The 14,086-nt window shown below is 40.5% G+C and overlaps 1 protein-coding gene across 3 annotated transcripts in view; it reads right to left on the bottom strand.

The window, feature by feature from the left end:
* Positions 1–13,616, bottom strand: part of LOC146648497 (low-density lipoprotein receptor-related protein 8-like) — an 88,943-nt gene extending 75,327 nt beyond the window's left edge. For all 3 annotated transcript variants that reach the window (XM_085390387.1, XM_085390386.1, XM_085390385.1), the window contains exons 1-2: positions 13,454–13,616; positions 12,712–12,828 (exon numbers count right to left, since the gene is read on the bottom strand). In XM_085390387.1, the coding sequence (XP_085246513.1) occupies positions 12,712–12,828; positions 13,454–13,520 (184 nt within the window). In that variant the 5' untranslated portion in view covers positions 13,521–13,616. The remainder of the gene's footprint in view (positions 1–12,711; positions 12,829–13,453) is intronic.
* Positions 13,617–14,086: the final 470 nt, after the last annotated feature.

Here is a 14,086-nt window from a genome sequence, read left to right as displayed (position 1 = left end):
CTATCGCGATATTTCATTTTCCTATCGTTGCCTAACATTATACCGGTATTACCGTGAACGGTATAATATGGCCCAGCCCTACTTGCACATTTCCTTAAACACCATGACATCATTTCCAGTGGGCTGTGTTAAATGTGTTGCAGCTTTACGATGCAATAGCATCCTCATGTTGCATGAGGCAATTTAATGAAGGTTTTTTTCTGGGACATTTTCACTCCTATTTCTACCCTGTAAGAATATATGTGGAGTGGATATTCAAAGTAGGCCAGGGTACTGTACTATATGCAAAAGTGTGACTTCTGCTGTGTGGATAGAAAAAAGTAATAGTTCACTGCACCAGACTTTGCAGATTAGTGAGTAAAAAAGCACTGTAAATTATTGATGTCATGGTTTAGGAGGAGTCACATACAAAATGGGTACAAAACAAAAGCGATAGATGTGCACACTGTAATAATCCTGTAAGAAATACTGTTTCTTAGAGGTCAATATTTTATTTTTTAAGCTTGAGCTCACCAAACTGTATGCAGTTAATGGGTTTCCTGCTAGGCTTATAACTAACAATAAACTACAATTTGCTAATAAAAAAAACTAAATCTTTTGGTAGAAGCCACTTATTTGTTTCTATAAAACCGATGTTGCAACATAATCTAACACACATACATGCATTTTGGCTTTAGCACTTGAACCATATAGACAGTACTCTCTTCAATCAGTTCGCAGATCCAGTGCCCCGCTTGTACTGTTTGAGAGAGTTTGGAGGGAGAATTCAGAGATGACAGGTGGACTGGTAACATAAAAAAGAAAGGGGGGGGTTTACCTATATTAATATCAGCAAGGCAAAGCATCAAGAGGAAAGGTTTTATTGCCTAAAATGAAAAGAGTGGGTTGTCTGGACTGATTGCAAACAGGCTGATGGAAGCACACAGTGCCTCCATCAACCTTCATGTGCAATCAACAAATGGACCAGGCTAGCATTTTTAAGACACAGGCTACACATCACTATTGGTAAGCTACAATGTAATCAGGGCTGGAAGAAGTAGTCTTGTCCAAGCAAAAATACTAGCACAACAATCCAGATTTGATTGCTTTTTGTGTATCTAATATTGTAATCACCATCTTACACATCATCTTACAAGACACAACATTGCTTCTTCAGAAATGTTCCCTATATGTTCCATATAAGTGAAAAGTGATAGAGTAATATTTTGAATAGAGTATCCCTGTTGATTTTGTAAAACAGAGATATAATAGCATGAATGAAATATAAATAAATAGCACAATGACTTTATATATTTATATATTTGAACCCCCAGTGTAAGCTGCTTTGCCACTCCTTGACTTAAAGTTAAACACAGAAAATCTGATTCACACAGCCGTGTTAGAAGAGCAGGAAAGCTGCATTAATGCCAGGTGTTTCCAGCAGCCTGGCTGCCTGAGCCTGAGCAGATGTTCTGCAGTGAGTGGCTCTTCTTTCAAACCAATTGGCATTGCTTTTAGTTTTGTACTCATGCTTGAGTAAGAGCTTTGTCTCTGTTAACTTTGCGATTTAGTTGTCTTCTTTCTGTGCAGAGTGCAACAGAAAACTCAACCTCAACTCTCACCTCTCTAAAGGAGAGACTACAGCTGATTTCTAATTGGCTGTGTGTCTTATCGGCTACACTTTATCTGATCTGCATCTGAACAATAACACAGCAAAACAACCACTCTAAAATCAATGACACTGCAGCACTCTTTATCCCTGCCCCCATGCCTTGCCCCGCTCCGCAACGACACCCTCCTTGGCTCTGCCTCCTCTTTCACTCCTTTTATTTCTCTAAACTCGGCATCAGTGTGGTTCTTCTTTTTCTGGTGATCCATGTCACAAGAGATTACATCATTACCCATTCACAAAGGGTATGCACAAACCAATAAAATAGACCACGTTTTCATTTCATGTGAACTCAATGCCTTTCAGTGTGCAGCCAGGGTGTGTCTTGTGCATCCATACTATGTGCATACGTGTGATGGGCCAATGGCTATGCATTTGCATTTAAAACATATCTATCTCTAGGCAGAGCTTAGCCGCTCAGCTTTGATCGCAATATTCCTGCCGGAAGCACACGGGGTCAAGTGCGGCTCAGACAAACCATCTGCTAGCTAACGTTTCCCACTTCTCTGCTTGCATTTCCAACTACTTCCAAGAAAACTTTTGCTCGAATACTAAGCCACAACTTTTGTGTTAACACACACAGACAGGGTGAATAATGAATAAGCATTATGTCATTATATATGATTAAATTAGAAAGCTTATATTTAAATCATATCTATGATTTAAATATAAGCTTTATAAATTAAACAGGCATGACTGACCTTTTCTGAAATGAGATGTACTTTCTCCTTCTGCCTGCAGAAATCTATTAAAACCTCCACACAGCAGTGTGATTAAACATGAAAATAATGGTAAAATAAGTTTCATTACAAATTCAAAACCAAGTTATAGCTACAAGATTTTGGTAAGATTTTTCACTGTGTGTTTTTGCGCATTCATAGTTAATATCTAAATCAAAACACACCCAAGCAGGTTTACACAGCCCATTTTTTTGTGTGCAGACAGAATATTTCAAGGAAAACTAAATAATCTAATTGGGTCTGCTGCTGCTGTTTTCAAATGCAGATTTCACATGAGCGAAAGCATCTTTCTGAAAATCTTTGATGTAAGAAAGGCCTGCGGGGGACAGCAAAACAAGTTACTCTGAACGGATGGTTATGTTACATTCCTCTAGTCAAAAAATGGCAAATCTTTCTTTGTTCAGATCTACAGTACAGATCTAGCAGTCTAGACATTTGATTAGCCCATGTAAAACCATTTTCCTGCTAATTGGAAGGTCATTGTTGAAGAGAAATCATTTGATAGTCCACGTCTGTACAGATTCAAGGCTTCTCTTGTTTAAATCTCTACTGCTGAGAAAATTAGTTCAAGTCTCATTCTAATTTGTTATGACTGTTCAGGTAATGCAATGCCTGACACAATAAAACCCTCATTTAACTTAGGCTTAGCTCACACATTCTGCATTTCTGCAGAAATTTAATTATATGTCATTCCTTAAGAGGAAAGGGAAGCTAATAGCATTTCCTCAGGCGATGGGAAATTAAATATAACTGAGTGATAGTATTTAGGCAAAACTAGAAATTTCAGAACCTTACTCTGATATTTGAGGCTTTTTTTACAGCAATTTACTTACATTTTGTAAACTTACTTTAAAAAAAACATGATGTATGTATGATATATGTTCCAACACATTTCAATAGCAAAATTCTGAAAATGTAATAGTACTTGTTTTCTTTGTTAGGACAGGTATTGTAGGCAGCATATGTCCTAAGACTGCAATTCTTACGGCACTGGCAGGGCAGCATACACCTACAAGTGTTCATGTCTGTCCTTGTATGCTGAAGAAGAAGAAAGAAACCCAGAAGCACAGGAAAACTACCATATAGTGTAAATTGTGCCATGATAGCTCCAGCCTGACTTTGAATCAGCTATGTTCCACAGGGTAAAATGTTAGCAATGGCTAACGTTGCATAAATGCAAAAGCTAACTTAAAATGACTTACATTATCTCAAATAGTAAAGTCAGTATGCCACTTATCAGCCTTTCATTGCGTGTCCACAAATTGTAATGTTAACATTTTTAATAAAGTTACTTTTTAATAAGGGAGTTTATGTTTGCTCAATTCTGCAGTTGACAACCATGCAATAGGATATTGCTTGTTATAAGGATAACCACTGTTTGCGCCCTTTGTCTGGAGATTTGAATGGCTCTTTAGGCCAGCTGGATTGTCCACAGTTCATTTCAAGCTACGCGCACTGTTCTGATGGTTGCTGTAAAGGTGGAGACATGTAGGCAGGTGGTATGATTCAACGCAGTGACAGCCCGCATGCAAAGCTTCAACACTGTGATGGTGGCGATGTAATGAGTCAGTATGTAGCTGGGCAAAAGGAAGCGAATATGGCCTGTGTGAGCAGAGGTGACACTCATACTTTATCCGGCTACATTGAATCATCAATAAAACGAAAGAGTCCGAGGGCTATGGTTGCTGTGTCATAGCTATTTGCTCATCATTCCAATTCACTACCGCACACAGTGCTGACGCTCTGTGTTGCCCTGGCCTGACTTCAGAGATGCATAATATCCTCAGTAGTTCTGTGATGAATATGTTTACTCATCCAAAAAAAAAGATAAATCAAAATAAAGTAATACTCACAGCCACAATCATCCAATCCCAACATTGTCGCAGCTGTCAGAAGAGATTCATGAGCACGGCTGTTGTGTCACATGAAGTCGCATTTTTCACCAAAATGAGTCACAAGTTGCTAAGTGCCACAGCTCTTGGAGTGTGTGCCAACATCATCCCTTGTGGGTCTGGTTTTTTTTTTTTTTTTTTCCTGACAGTGATTCTGGATGAAAGGCGCTGTCTGCCTGGATGCCAGCGGCCCCAAGGCCTGGGTTCACAGAGCAGGCAGCCGCTCTCGAACATCCAGCATGTGTCTTATCGATTTTCAAAGTGACCTGGGTTCATTTCACTGCCACTGAATCACTTTTACAAAAAACTACAGGGATGTGTAACAGAATCACTTTATCAGTTAAAACAAGCATCCCAGATCTCAAACACAAAGTGCCCTACCTCACCACCATATGTAACTTCCAGTACTTTAAGAACACTGCTCTAGAGTTTACAGGATACATTTTACACCATTAACTCACAGAAAAGCTCTAAATATGAGCTAAATATCTAAATATTTTGGGTTAATGACAGCCTTTAAACGATATGATTAAAATTCCAGCCCTGTAAAGTTTTCATTGATTTTAAAACAGTTAAATATTGAAACCAGAACCCAGTGTTAACTCCATAATAAAGATTCTCTGCACAGACTTTAGCTGATGAAGTTATTTTAGTGCCTCAGCAGTATTTCGGTAGTTCAACAGAATTGAAACAGTAAGTTTCATGAGGCGAGACACACTGCTAAGAGTGTCCTCGGAGAAATATCTGCTTTTTATCCCTTGAAATAAACACAGATTTCTGGGAGGTGTAATCTTTAAAATGATGCATACAAATGGTTTTCACTGAGGTGAAGGCACTAAAAAGACAAGTGGAAAAAGGGATAAATATGTGGCAGATGATGGGAAGAGGCTGAGGCTGAGTGATGTTTTATACCCCCACATTAATCCCCTCTCTCTCGCTCTGCAACGTTGTGTAACGACACACACTAATCTGAGATAATAGCTCAATTGGAGCTGCAGACTTCTTAATGATCACTTAGGGCAAGCTGGCTTGGAGACATGCAGATACAGGGCAGTAGGCCAGTAGCACCAGCAAACAAGCAAATAGTAATACACAAACACACACACGCACACACGTCGATAAGTTAGCATAATGTGGAAGAAAATATCTGGTTAATCTGTAAAACCAGAGACATTATAACAGAACGACACATGAGCTTATCGTGTTCTGACGCTTATGAGCAGTCGAGGTTCACAATAATTATAACTATATAGCAGCACGTACATTTAGTTCTTATCGTAATAAAGATGTAGGTAAATATACGCTTCTCTTTTTTTGCCACACTGTAGTCTTGGAAGTAATTAGTGTTGCATTTGTTCCAAGTGTGCTGTTGGGTTGAACCGGAACTGTTGAGTTAGTCCTTTCTATTGGTGTCTACACATGCAGAGGAGAACTTGGGGGGGGGGGGTTAAACACCTATTATTTTCAGTAAATTCATCAAATTTGCAAATCAGATTTTTACTGGTGAGCTCCTTTTTTTAATTCCGTTATCCACTGAAATTAAACCACGTTCATTTAAAAAGGGGTTCTAAGATAACAGGATTGTAACAAGCTGTTTCCAGAAGGACTGTGGTTTGACTGAAGGCTTTAAAACATTTTATAGCATTTTAATTGCTCAAGATCGCTGTGAATGAATGGCCTGGCCTGTATCTATATAGCGCTTTACATACAGTCATCCACCCATTCACACACACATTCACACACTGGTGATGGCAAGCTACATTGTAGCCACAGCCACCCTGGGGCGCACTGACAGAGGCGAGGCTGCCGGACACTGGCGCCACCGGGCCCTCTGACCACCACCAGTAGGTAACGGGTGAAGTGTCTTGCCCAAGGACACAACGACCGAGACTGTCCGAGCCGGGGCTCGAACCGGCAACCTTCCGATTACAAGGCGAACTCCCAACTCTTGAGCCACGATCGCCCCGTAAATGAAGGTTGGACCTGATTTTTTTAGACTACATAAATAAATTACATAATGAGGAAAACTTTTTGCTTCTAAGGAGCTTGCTTTCGCAAACATTATCCAGGCTTTCTGAAGGTCTTTCAAAGTTCTTCTTTGAACATTGGCTGCTTTTTTACTCATTTTAACTCCAGTCCCTGTACCTAAACAAATTTACAGGAATGTTTTTCTTTGTCAAATCACTTAAAACGTACCTATGAATCAGTCAAGCATAGAAAAGACAACTCAAGCGATGTACCAGTGAGTCTCTACACATAACAGACAACTTAGAACCAATTTTTTTTTGTATCTTTAGGCACTTTGCTACTAGTAGCCTATCACAAAACACCAATTTTTTTCCAATTTCTTTAGTTGATTTGGTGATTCCCAAACAGCTAAGATGTGCAGTTTATGTTTTGTTTAGGAACCTGGATAAGTAGAGGACAACAGAAGAACTGCCAGGCCTAAAAAAAAAACTATATAAAGAAGATGAACAGTATCTGAAAATCAGTTCCTTGAGAAACAGGAAAAAATCCATCAAAGGTCTGACACAGGACCTGAGAGATGCATCTGGCCTTTCAGTTGATCCATCTACTGTTCACTGAAGCCTCATCAGAAATGGTCTCAGTAGACGTGTGGCTGTCAAGAAGCCATTCTTAATCAACGGAAACAAGGAGAAAAGGCTGAGGTATATTCAGAGGGTGGGAGAGAGGTGCAACACTGTGTGTCCACAGCCATCTGTAAAACACAGTGGGGGCTCAGTCACAGTTTGTGAGACTGCATTTCAGCCAGTGTTGTTGTAGATCCGAAAAAATTGATGATGAAGTAACTTGCATATTGGGACAGTAGGAATCTCATTCATCCATTCATGTCCTTTACTTATTTGATCATGAGGCATTTGGCTACTTTAAGAGAATTCTAGCTACTACCATCATCTTCATTAGCTACAGCTAAGTTTCTCACTTTGACATAAACACAGAAAAGTACCATCAGATTTTGATCCAGCATGCAATACCATGTGGAAAGCATTTCATAATTTAATATATTCCCAAACACACTGCTAATGCAGTAAAAGCATATCTAGATAGAAAAACATTCAGTGGAACGCTATAAGCAACGATTGTCCTCCCCAGAGCCCAGACCTCAACTTTATTGAAGCAATGTGGGATCATCTTGACAGAGAACTGAACAAAAGGCAGCCAACATCCAAAGAAGAGCTTTGAGTGTCTCTAGAATAAATAACTATTCCTGGAGACTACTTAAAGAAATGTGTTGAAGAATAAAGGTAGTTATACCTTCATACTTTCAAGCTCATAAGAATTATACAAACTCTGTTTTTGTAAACAAGAATAAAGCTCTTAAATGCTCTAGTAAGGTGCATCAGGGGACTTGTTGACATGTTTTTCAACATAACAGGAAATAGAACACTACTGCTGTTATTCTCCTTAAAAATGGGAAAACACTTGCTATTGCAGTAATACAAACATTATTTTGTTTTTCTTCTTTAGGCAGAAGTTTTCAACTTCCACAACTGCTTAATAATCTCAAAGATCTTCCACAGACTTTGTTTCTTGAGGAAAAGATCAAGTGGACAGATCAGAAAGATCAGAAGATCAGTTTGTTTACCGAACTGACATGTTTTAAAAGCCATACATTTTTGCAATAAAAACATTTGCTTTATCGTAGCTTTTCAAATTGGTGACTAATTGAGGCATTATCACATCTTTGTGAATTAACATAACATAAATTGACCACAGACCCGACAGAAAAAATGCCTCATAGCTTGGAGAGATAAAGGCGTAATCCTTTCCACGCTGTGTCTGTTGACAACAGCCGTGGAGATTATGGGGAGAATTTGATAGGAACACAAAACAACCTCCCAGACTCACACTGTAGGGTCATAATAATTTCTTTTCCCACTTTCTATCACTTCAACTTCACTCAATCACTCAAGCTTCAAAGAACACAGACAAAAAAGATTCAGACACTGTGGGGTGAAACACACTCACTCAAGAAATGTTTTTAACTCTGATAAGCCAAAAATACAAGGCATCTTTTTTTTTTCTGAAACCTCAGCGACACAAAGCAGAACCTCACACAGAATGGTATTATTTTTCTGAATTTACAAGTAGATCTCAGCAGGTGGCAAAACTGTTTCCTCGTGTCTGATCAGTCGGCATTACTTTGTGAAATATTGCTGTCAACTAGCCTGGGTGGGTGATGTCAACACAGCTAGGAGAAAAATAACCTGTCAGAGCAATAAAAACAGCCGGAAATACCCAAAAAGTAGAGCTGGCGGGAAGCGTGTTCGACCAGCCGTCAGTGCCAACAGAAACAGAGAGTCATGAGGCTGTAGAGAGTTTTAAAGTGGAGTCCATTTAGCTTTCTGTGGGAATCTGCTGCGTGAGTGCAGAAAAAGAAGTGAAGATGTTGTAGATAGGCCAAAGTTGTTCCAAAAAGTATGTAAAAATAGTTCGCCAAGTGAGCATTCAGAGATGTGGATATTTATGATAACAAAGGACTTTTCCCTTTTTGAAAGAGGAAAGCCTTGAAAAATAAAATGCAGAGGATAAGCGGAAGATGACTTACTGCTTAACAGATAGTTTTATTTGCAGCCAAAGAAATACCATAAGCATAATAAAGCAAAGAAAAAGAAGGAAGGATTTCAAAACAAAATCCAGTGAGCTATTTTGAATTGATGACAAAAAATACTCTGTCAGCAGGGGAGGCACTGTCTGCCTTCAAGAACTTAGCAAGCAGCCAAATAAAAAAACAATAATATTGACTGACATAATCTTACCTATTCTCATATCATAAAACCAATTTACAGATCATGCACGAAGTAGACCATATTAAAAAATATTGACCGATTTCTTCGCACTCAAGCTATTAAAAGGACCTCAGTGTGCCTCAGATGTGTGAGTTCTAAGGACTCTTAATAGAGCTTTAAACAAGCATTTATCAAGCATTGAACAGAGGCTTCTTAATTTCCTGAAACTTGGTGTGTTAGCAGGCCTGTGGTTTCGACACTATAGCAGAGAATCTGCATCCACCGAAAGGCTTTAGAACAAAGAAATAAAAAAATGACTACGGGAGGTTTGGAGGAGTGCCGGCAGATTCAAAAGTGAGTGTGGCAATGAGGGAGTGGTGGAGGTTTATTAACTAAGAGAAGACAAAGAGAGGAGGCATGCAGCCTGTTGCTGACTCTGCATCGCGGTGTAAAACAACAGAAGACTTTGAGCGCTACGTGGCGATGTGAAATGCCTCCCTGCAGGTGTGAATGTTAAATTCATGAATGCAAATGAAATAGATTCCTATCACATCCGAGGATGAGAGGAGAGTCAAGCGGACACTCTGGACTTTGAAGGTAGCGCAGATAGATGGCAAGTGGGCGATATGCTGCTATAATCAGGACGAGGATTAAACGCCGACTTCGCATCAGAGTCGGCACAAATTGGACTTTAAGAATTCAAGGAGGAATTCTTTTGTTGCCTCCACTGCTGTCAACTCCAGATGCAGCGAGAGGGAGGGAGGATTTGCGTCTCATCCTCACCCAGGAACTTATGCAACCAGTAAACAAAATGTACAGTTTCTTATATATGGACTGAACTTCTCTGCTGCAGAAATACAGTGTGCACATGCATTAGTACTCATGTGATTCTGTTTATTCTAACATGTGTCTGGCCCATACATGTGTCTGTACATAGTTAGGGACTGCAATTATGCATGTATGAATGTATGGGTCCCCGCAGTGAGTGAACGGTCAGTGGGGAATAGTTTGATAATGGGGGGATGGTAGGGGTGTACTGAGTGATAGGGATTGCAGTCTCGGGGGTGAACTAGTGGGGGATGGTGTTAACAAAAACAGGGTAAAGGATGGAGAAGCACCATGGTGCATAAAGATTACTGGTATGAGAAATTCTGGTGTGTTTTAGACACCTGTTCTGCCAGCGACAGTCAGGTTAGAAAGAAAGTGACACTGGCATGACAAATAAGGAGCTGCAGCTCCTTCCTGTCAGCATATTTCATAACCATGGTCTGTTGCACACATTCAGTCACTGAAATATCTGGCTTGGCATTGTGTTATGAAATATTATATTTTCAGCAAAAAAAAAAAAGTGAGACAATCCACTCAGCCATTCAGAAACTTAATTTAAAAAATGCTACCGCTTCACAGCCAACGAGAACCAACGGTGTCATTTCTGAACAGGATTTGCTGTATTTACAAGCTAAATCCTCAGCACCTTCTCCCCCCAACGCAGCATATGTTGTACAGGTTTTCACCTCACCGCCTAACACCGGCTGACTTCTGTCTTTTCACATGGAGAAAGAGAAAAACGGCTTACAGAGGCAACCTGTGAGAATGACTCAAAGATAAGTAAATCATTCTTTAACAATTGCCAGAGTACAGAGGAGTACAATTTTAACAGCCAACATCCTTAGCATCTCTCTGATCACACACTACAGAGAAGCGGGTACAGAAACCCTGCATCTCTGCTCAGGGAAACAAGCGCCTGCCCAGCAGATACAACAGACCACACAGGAAAAGGAGATGGACACAGAGTGAAGGCCACACATGTACCGCTCTCTAATAAAACAACATGTAATGCTTTACAGTCATAATCATCAAATGGTGGGCTGACAGTAAGTCTCAGCTTAAAAGGCTTTCAGAGGGAGTGTTTTCACTCAAACCCTAAATGTGTCAGAAGCTCCTCCTTATGGAAAACACACGAGGGGGTAATAAACCCACAAACAATTTCCTATGAAAGAAATACAGAGGAAATAAAGCCTGGCAGAGCAATCACTTTTCTCCAAACGTCAGAATTCGTGTGCGTGTCTGAAACAGTGACACATGAATGTTTTAGGAGCAAACACACTGCAAAAACTCAAAATCTTACCAAGTATATTTGTCTTATTTCTAGTCAAAAGAGTTTTTGCAGTGCAGGCTCCAAATGACCTGCTTTTCTGCGTGCCTGAGGACACGTCCTGCTGGGACGGAGACGAGAAGCAAGGAAAGAACAGGGAAACACCTCCATACACGCATAGGAAGTATAAGGTGGTTGTATACAACAGGTCTGTGTGGGGGATGGAGTTTTGTGGAAGAGAAAGGGAGAGAGAGAGAAAACATAAAAACAGAGAGATGCATGAGAAGAAAGAGAGAGTGTATGCATTATGAGATCGCGTGGGGAGGTGTAGAATTTTCTCCCGAGCCACAATTAACCCAGACACAAAAGAAGCTGCACTGCAAACACGCAAATCTCGGCTTCAGCTTTGGCACAATTTCACTGGTTTCAGCACGAGCATTCTTTCAAAATATAGGCCACTGGTTTGCTGTCAAAAAGGAAAGCAGAATTCTATTATTTCCACCCAGAACAACACATCCAAGATACCTGTCAGAGCTTTGTGCACTGGAGCGATGCACCACGCAGTCTGTCCCTCACCTGGACAGCTTTTCATTTGAAGATGATTGGAAAATGGTTCCACCCAATCAACCCGCATTTTAGGAAAACACGCTTGTTGAGTGCTCTATTTATAGGAGGAGAAGGGATGAAATCACCTGCATGCGCTCTTAGCCTGAGGCGAACGCACACATCCTCACTCAAAGCATGATTGCATTTGTGCGTCTTTGTAAACTCTGCTGGCTTTTATGGAATCAGGGCCGTTGTGAACAATGCGTGAGTAGAAAGAAAATTGATAAAATCCTAATAAGATAGCAAAGCCAGCAAAAAAAAATCTAAAGCTATGAAATGGTAAAATGGCCTGTATTTATATAGCGCTTTACTAGCCCCTAAGGACCCCAAAGCGCTTTACATATCCAGTCATCCACCCATTCACGCACACATTCACACACTGGTGATGGCAAGCTACATTGTAGCCACAGCCACCCTGGGGCGCACTGACAGAGGCGAGGCTGCCGGACACTGGCGCCACCGGGCCCTCTGACCACCACCAGTAGGCAACGGGTGAGGTGTCTTGCCCAAGGACACAACGACCGAGACTGTCCAAGCCGGGGCTCGAACCAGCAACCTTCCGATTACAAGGCGAACTCCCAACTCTTGAGCCACGATCGCCCCGATGAAAGGGCAGAAACCTGGTTCATGACTTTTAACACAATAAGAAAACACAACTTAAAATACACAGGCTGAAGCACACACTCGAATTGTGATCAAAATTGAAAGACTAGCTCTAATGAATACTCAGAGCTAAACTTTTTCTAGTACTATTGATGGTTAGGATCACACTGACTGGACTAATCCTCATGATAATACGGTGGGATGTTTTTATGATTAAGCAGGGATGGAGGGGTTGCACTGTTATAATCATTAATATAGTTAATGTCTATTTTCATCATGCTTTAACATGTTATTGTGTAATAACGCCTTAGTCGTGGCAGGTCCACAGTCAACATATTTAATCTGTGTTTATTTCTCCTTTAATTTTAACACTTACGACAGTTTTCTTCATCACTGTTGTCTGAGCAGTCGTCATCATCGTCACACCTCCAGATGGTCGGTATACACCTTTTGTTGCTGCACTGAAACTGTCCATCCTCACACTCATCCGTGGCTGCAAGAAACAAAAACAAAAACAAAAACAAAAGGAGAGATAAGAGTCCAGATGGATGAGCAACAATTGGATATAACAGTAATCTCTTGTAGGCTAGTTCAACTGTCATTTGCAAATGAATGCCTAATTGATATTCAGTCTTCATTCAGGTCAATTGGGTGAAGGGCTAGAGGCGTCATGGTGCATGCTTTCTTTCAGATAGCGGTCTCCTTTTTCCCAGGATATTTAACAGTTCAAAGACAGAAGGGCTCAGAAGAGGCCCAGGGTCTGCACGACTCAATTCTTCCAAACGTAAAGACAAAGATTCAGTCAGTCAGTCTGTGCTACTACAGCTACTACCTCTGATGCAGTATGGATGACAGATGCATGACAGACACGCAGAGGCTTTTTCCTATCCTGAAACCTCACCTATTACATTTTTAAAGTGAAATAAACAACACACTTGCGCATTAATTTGTTTTTAGAAAGTAGTCCCTTTTAGCCTTTTTGCTCTCTTGGTATCACACGGACGCTCGCGCGCGCCGAGTAGAGAGCGCTTCCAGTCAGCTCAGCATCACACACCAGCCTTTATCTACTATTTCAATAGCGTTTCGCGCGCAGAGGGGGGCAACGATTTTCAACTGACCTTTTGTGAAATGAAGCCTGAGGACGAACAAATTAAAAAGTAGCAATATCCTTAAATCCGTCAACATTTCTGGAGAAGGTGATGGAGCTCATTCACATCCACGAAACAAAGCCCAAAAGCCGCTCTTGTTGTAGCGCTGCGACGCCGCTGCCTGCCTCTCCGCCGTGTGAAACTCCCCCTCCCTCCGCCTCACTGGCTACCCGGCGCGTGACGACAGCGCGCGGGGCGGGGACAGTTACGCTACACAATGCGATACAGTAGGACAGTGACCAAAGGCATGAAATAATACAAACTATTAAGGCAAATTTCTTGAACTAGCTTACTTTAAAAATAAATGCATTTATTTATCTTTTGCTTGTGTCTTGTGGTATCTTCATTTTTATGTGTGGTTGTTTATTTTGCGATTGCGGCGAAATAAAAACTGTAACTAAAAACTTTTTTTGCCTCTCTAGATCACAATGTCATACAATAATGAAATCTTTGAAGGCAGATTTTCTAAAAAAAAAAAAAAAGTTGAGTAGAATAGAAATAAACGGCAGTTCTTTTTTTGTTTTTTGTTTTTTGTCTTTGCAATGGTGCTTTCTTATCCCATACAGTTTTAAATTGTATTTGTGACATTAGGCAGAAAAATCA

Source organism: Rhamphochromis longiceps, linkage group LG18 (assembly GCF_057381845.1).
Source record: "Rhamphochromis longiceps isolate RC_006_pf linkage group LG18, R_longiceps_female_GT1.1, whole genome shotgun sequence".
NCBI lineage: Eukaryota > Metazoa > Chordata > Actinopteri > Cichliformes > Cichlidae > Rhamphochromis > Rhamphochromis longiceps.
The sequence above is the reverse complement of the archived record's forward strand: the minus strand, read 5'-3'. Positions and strand labels throughout refer to the sequence as shown.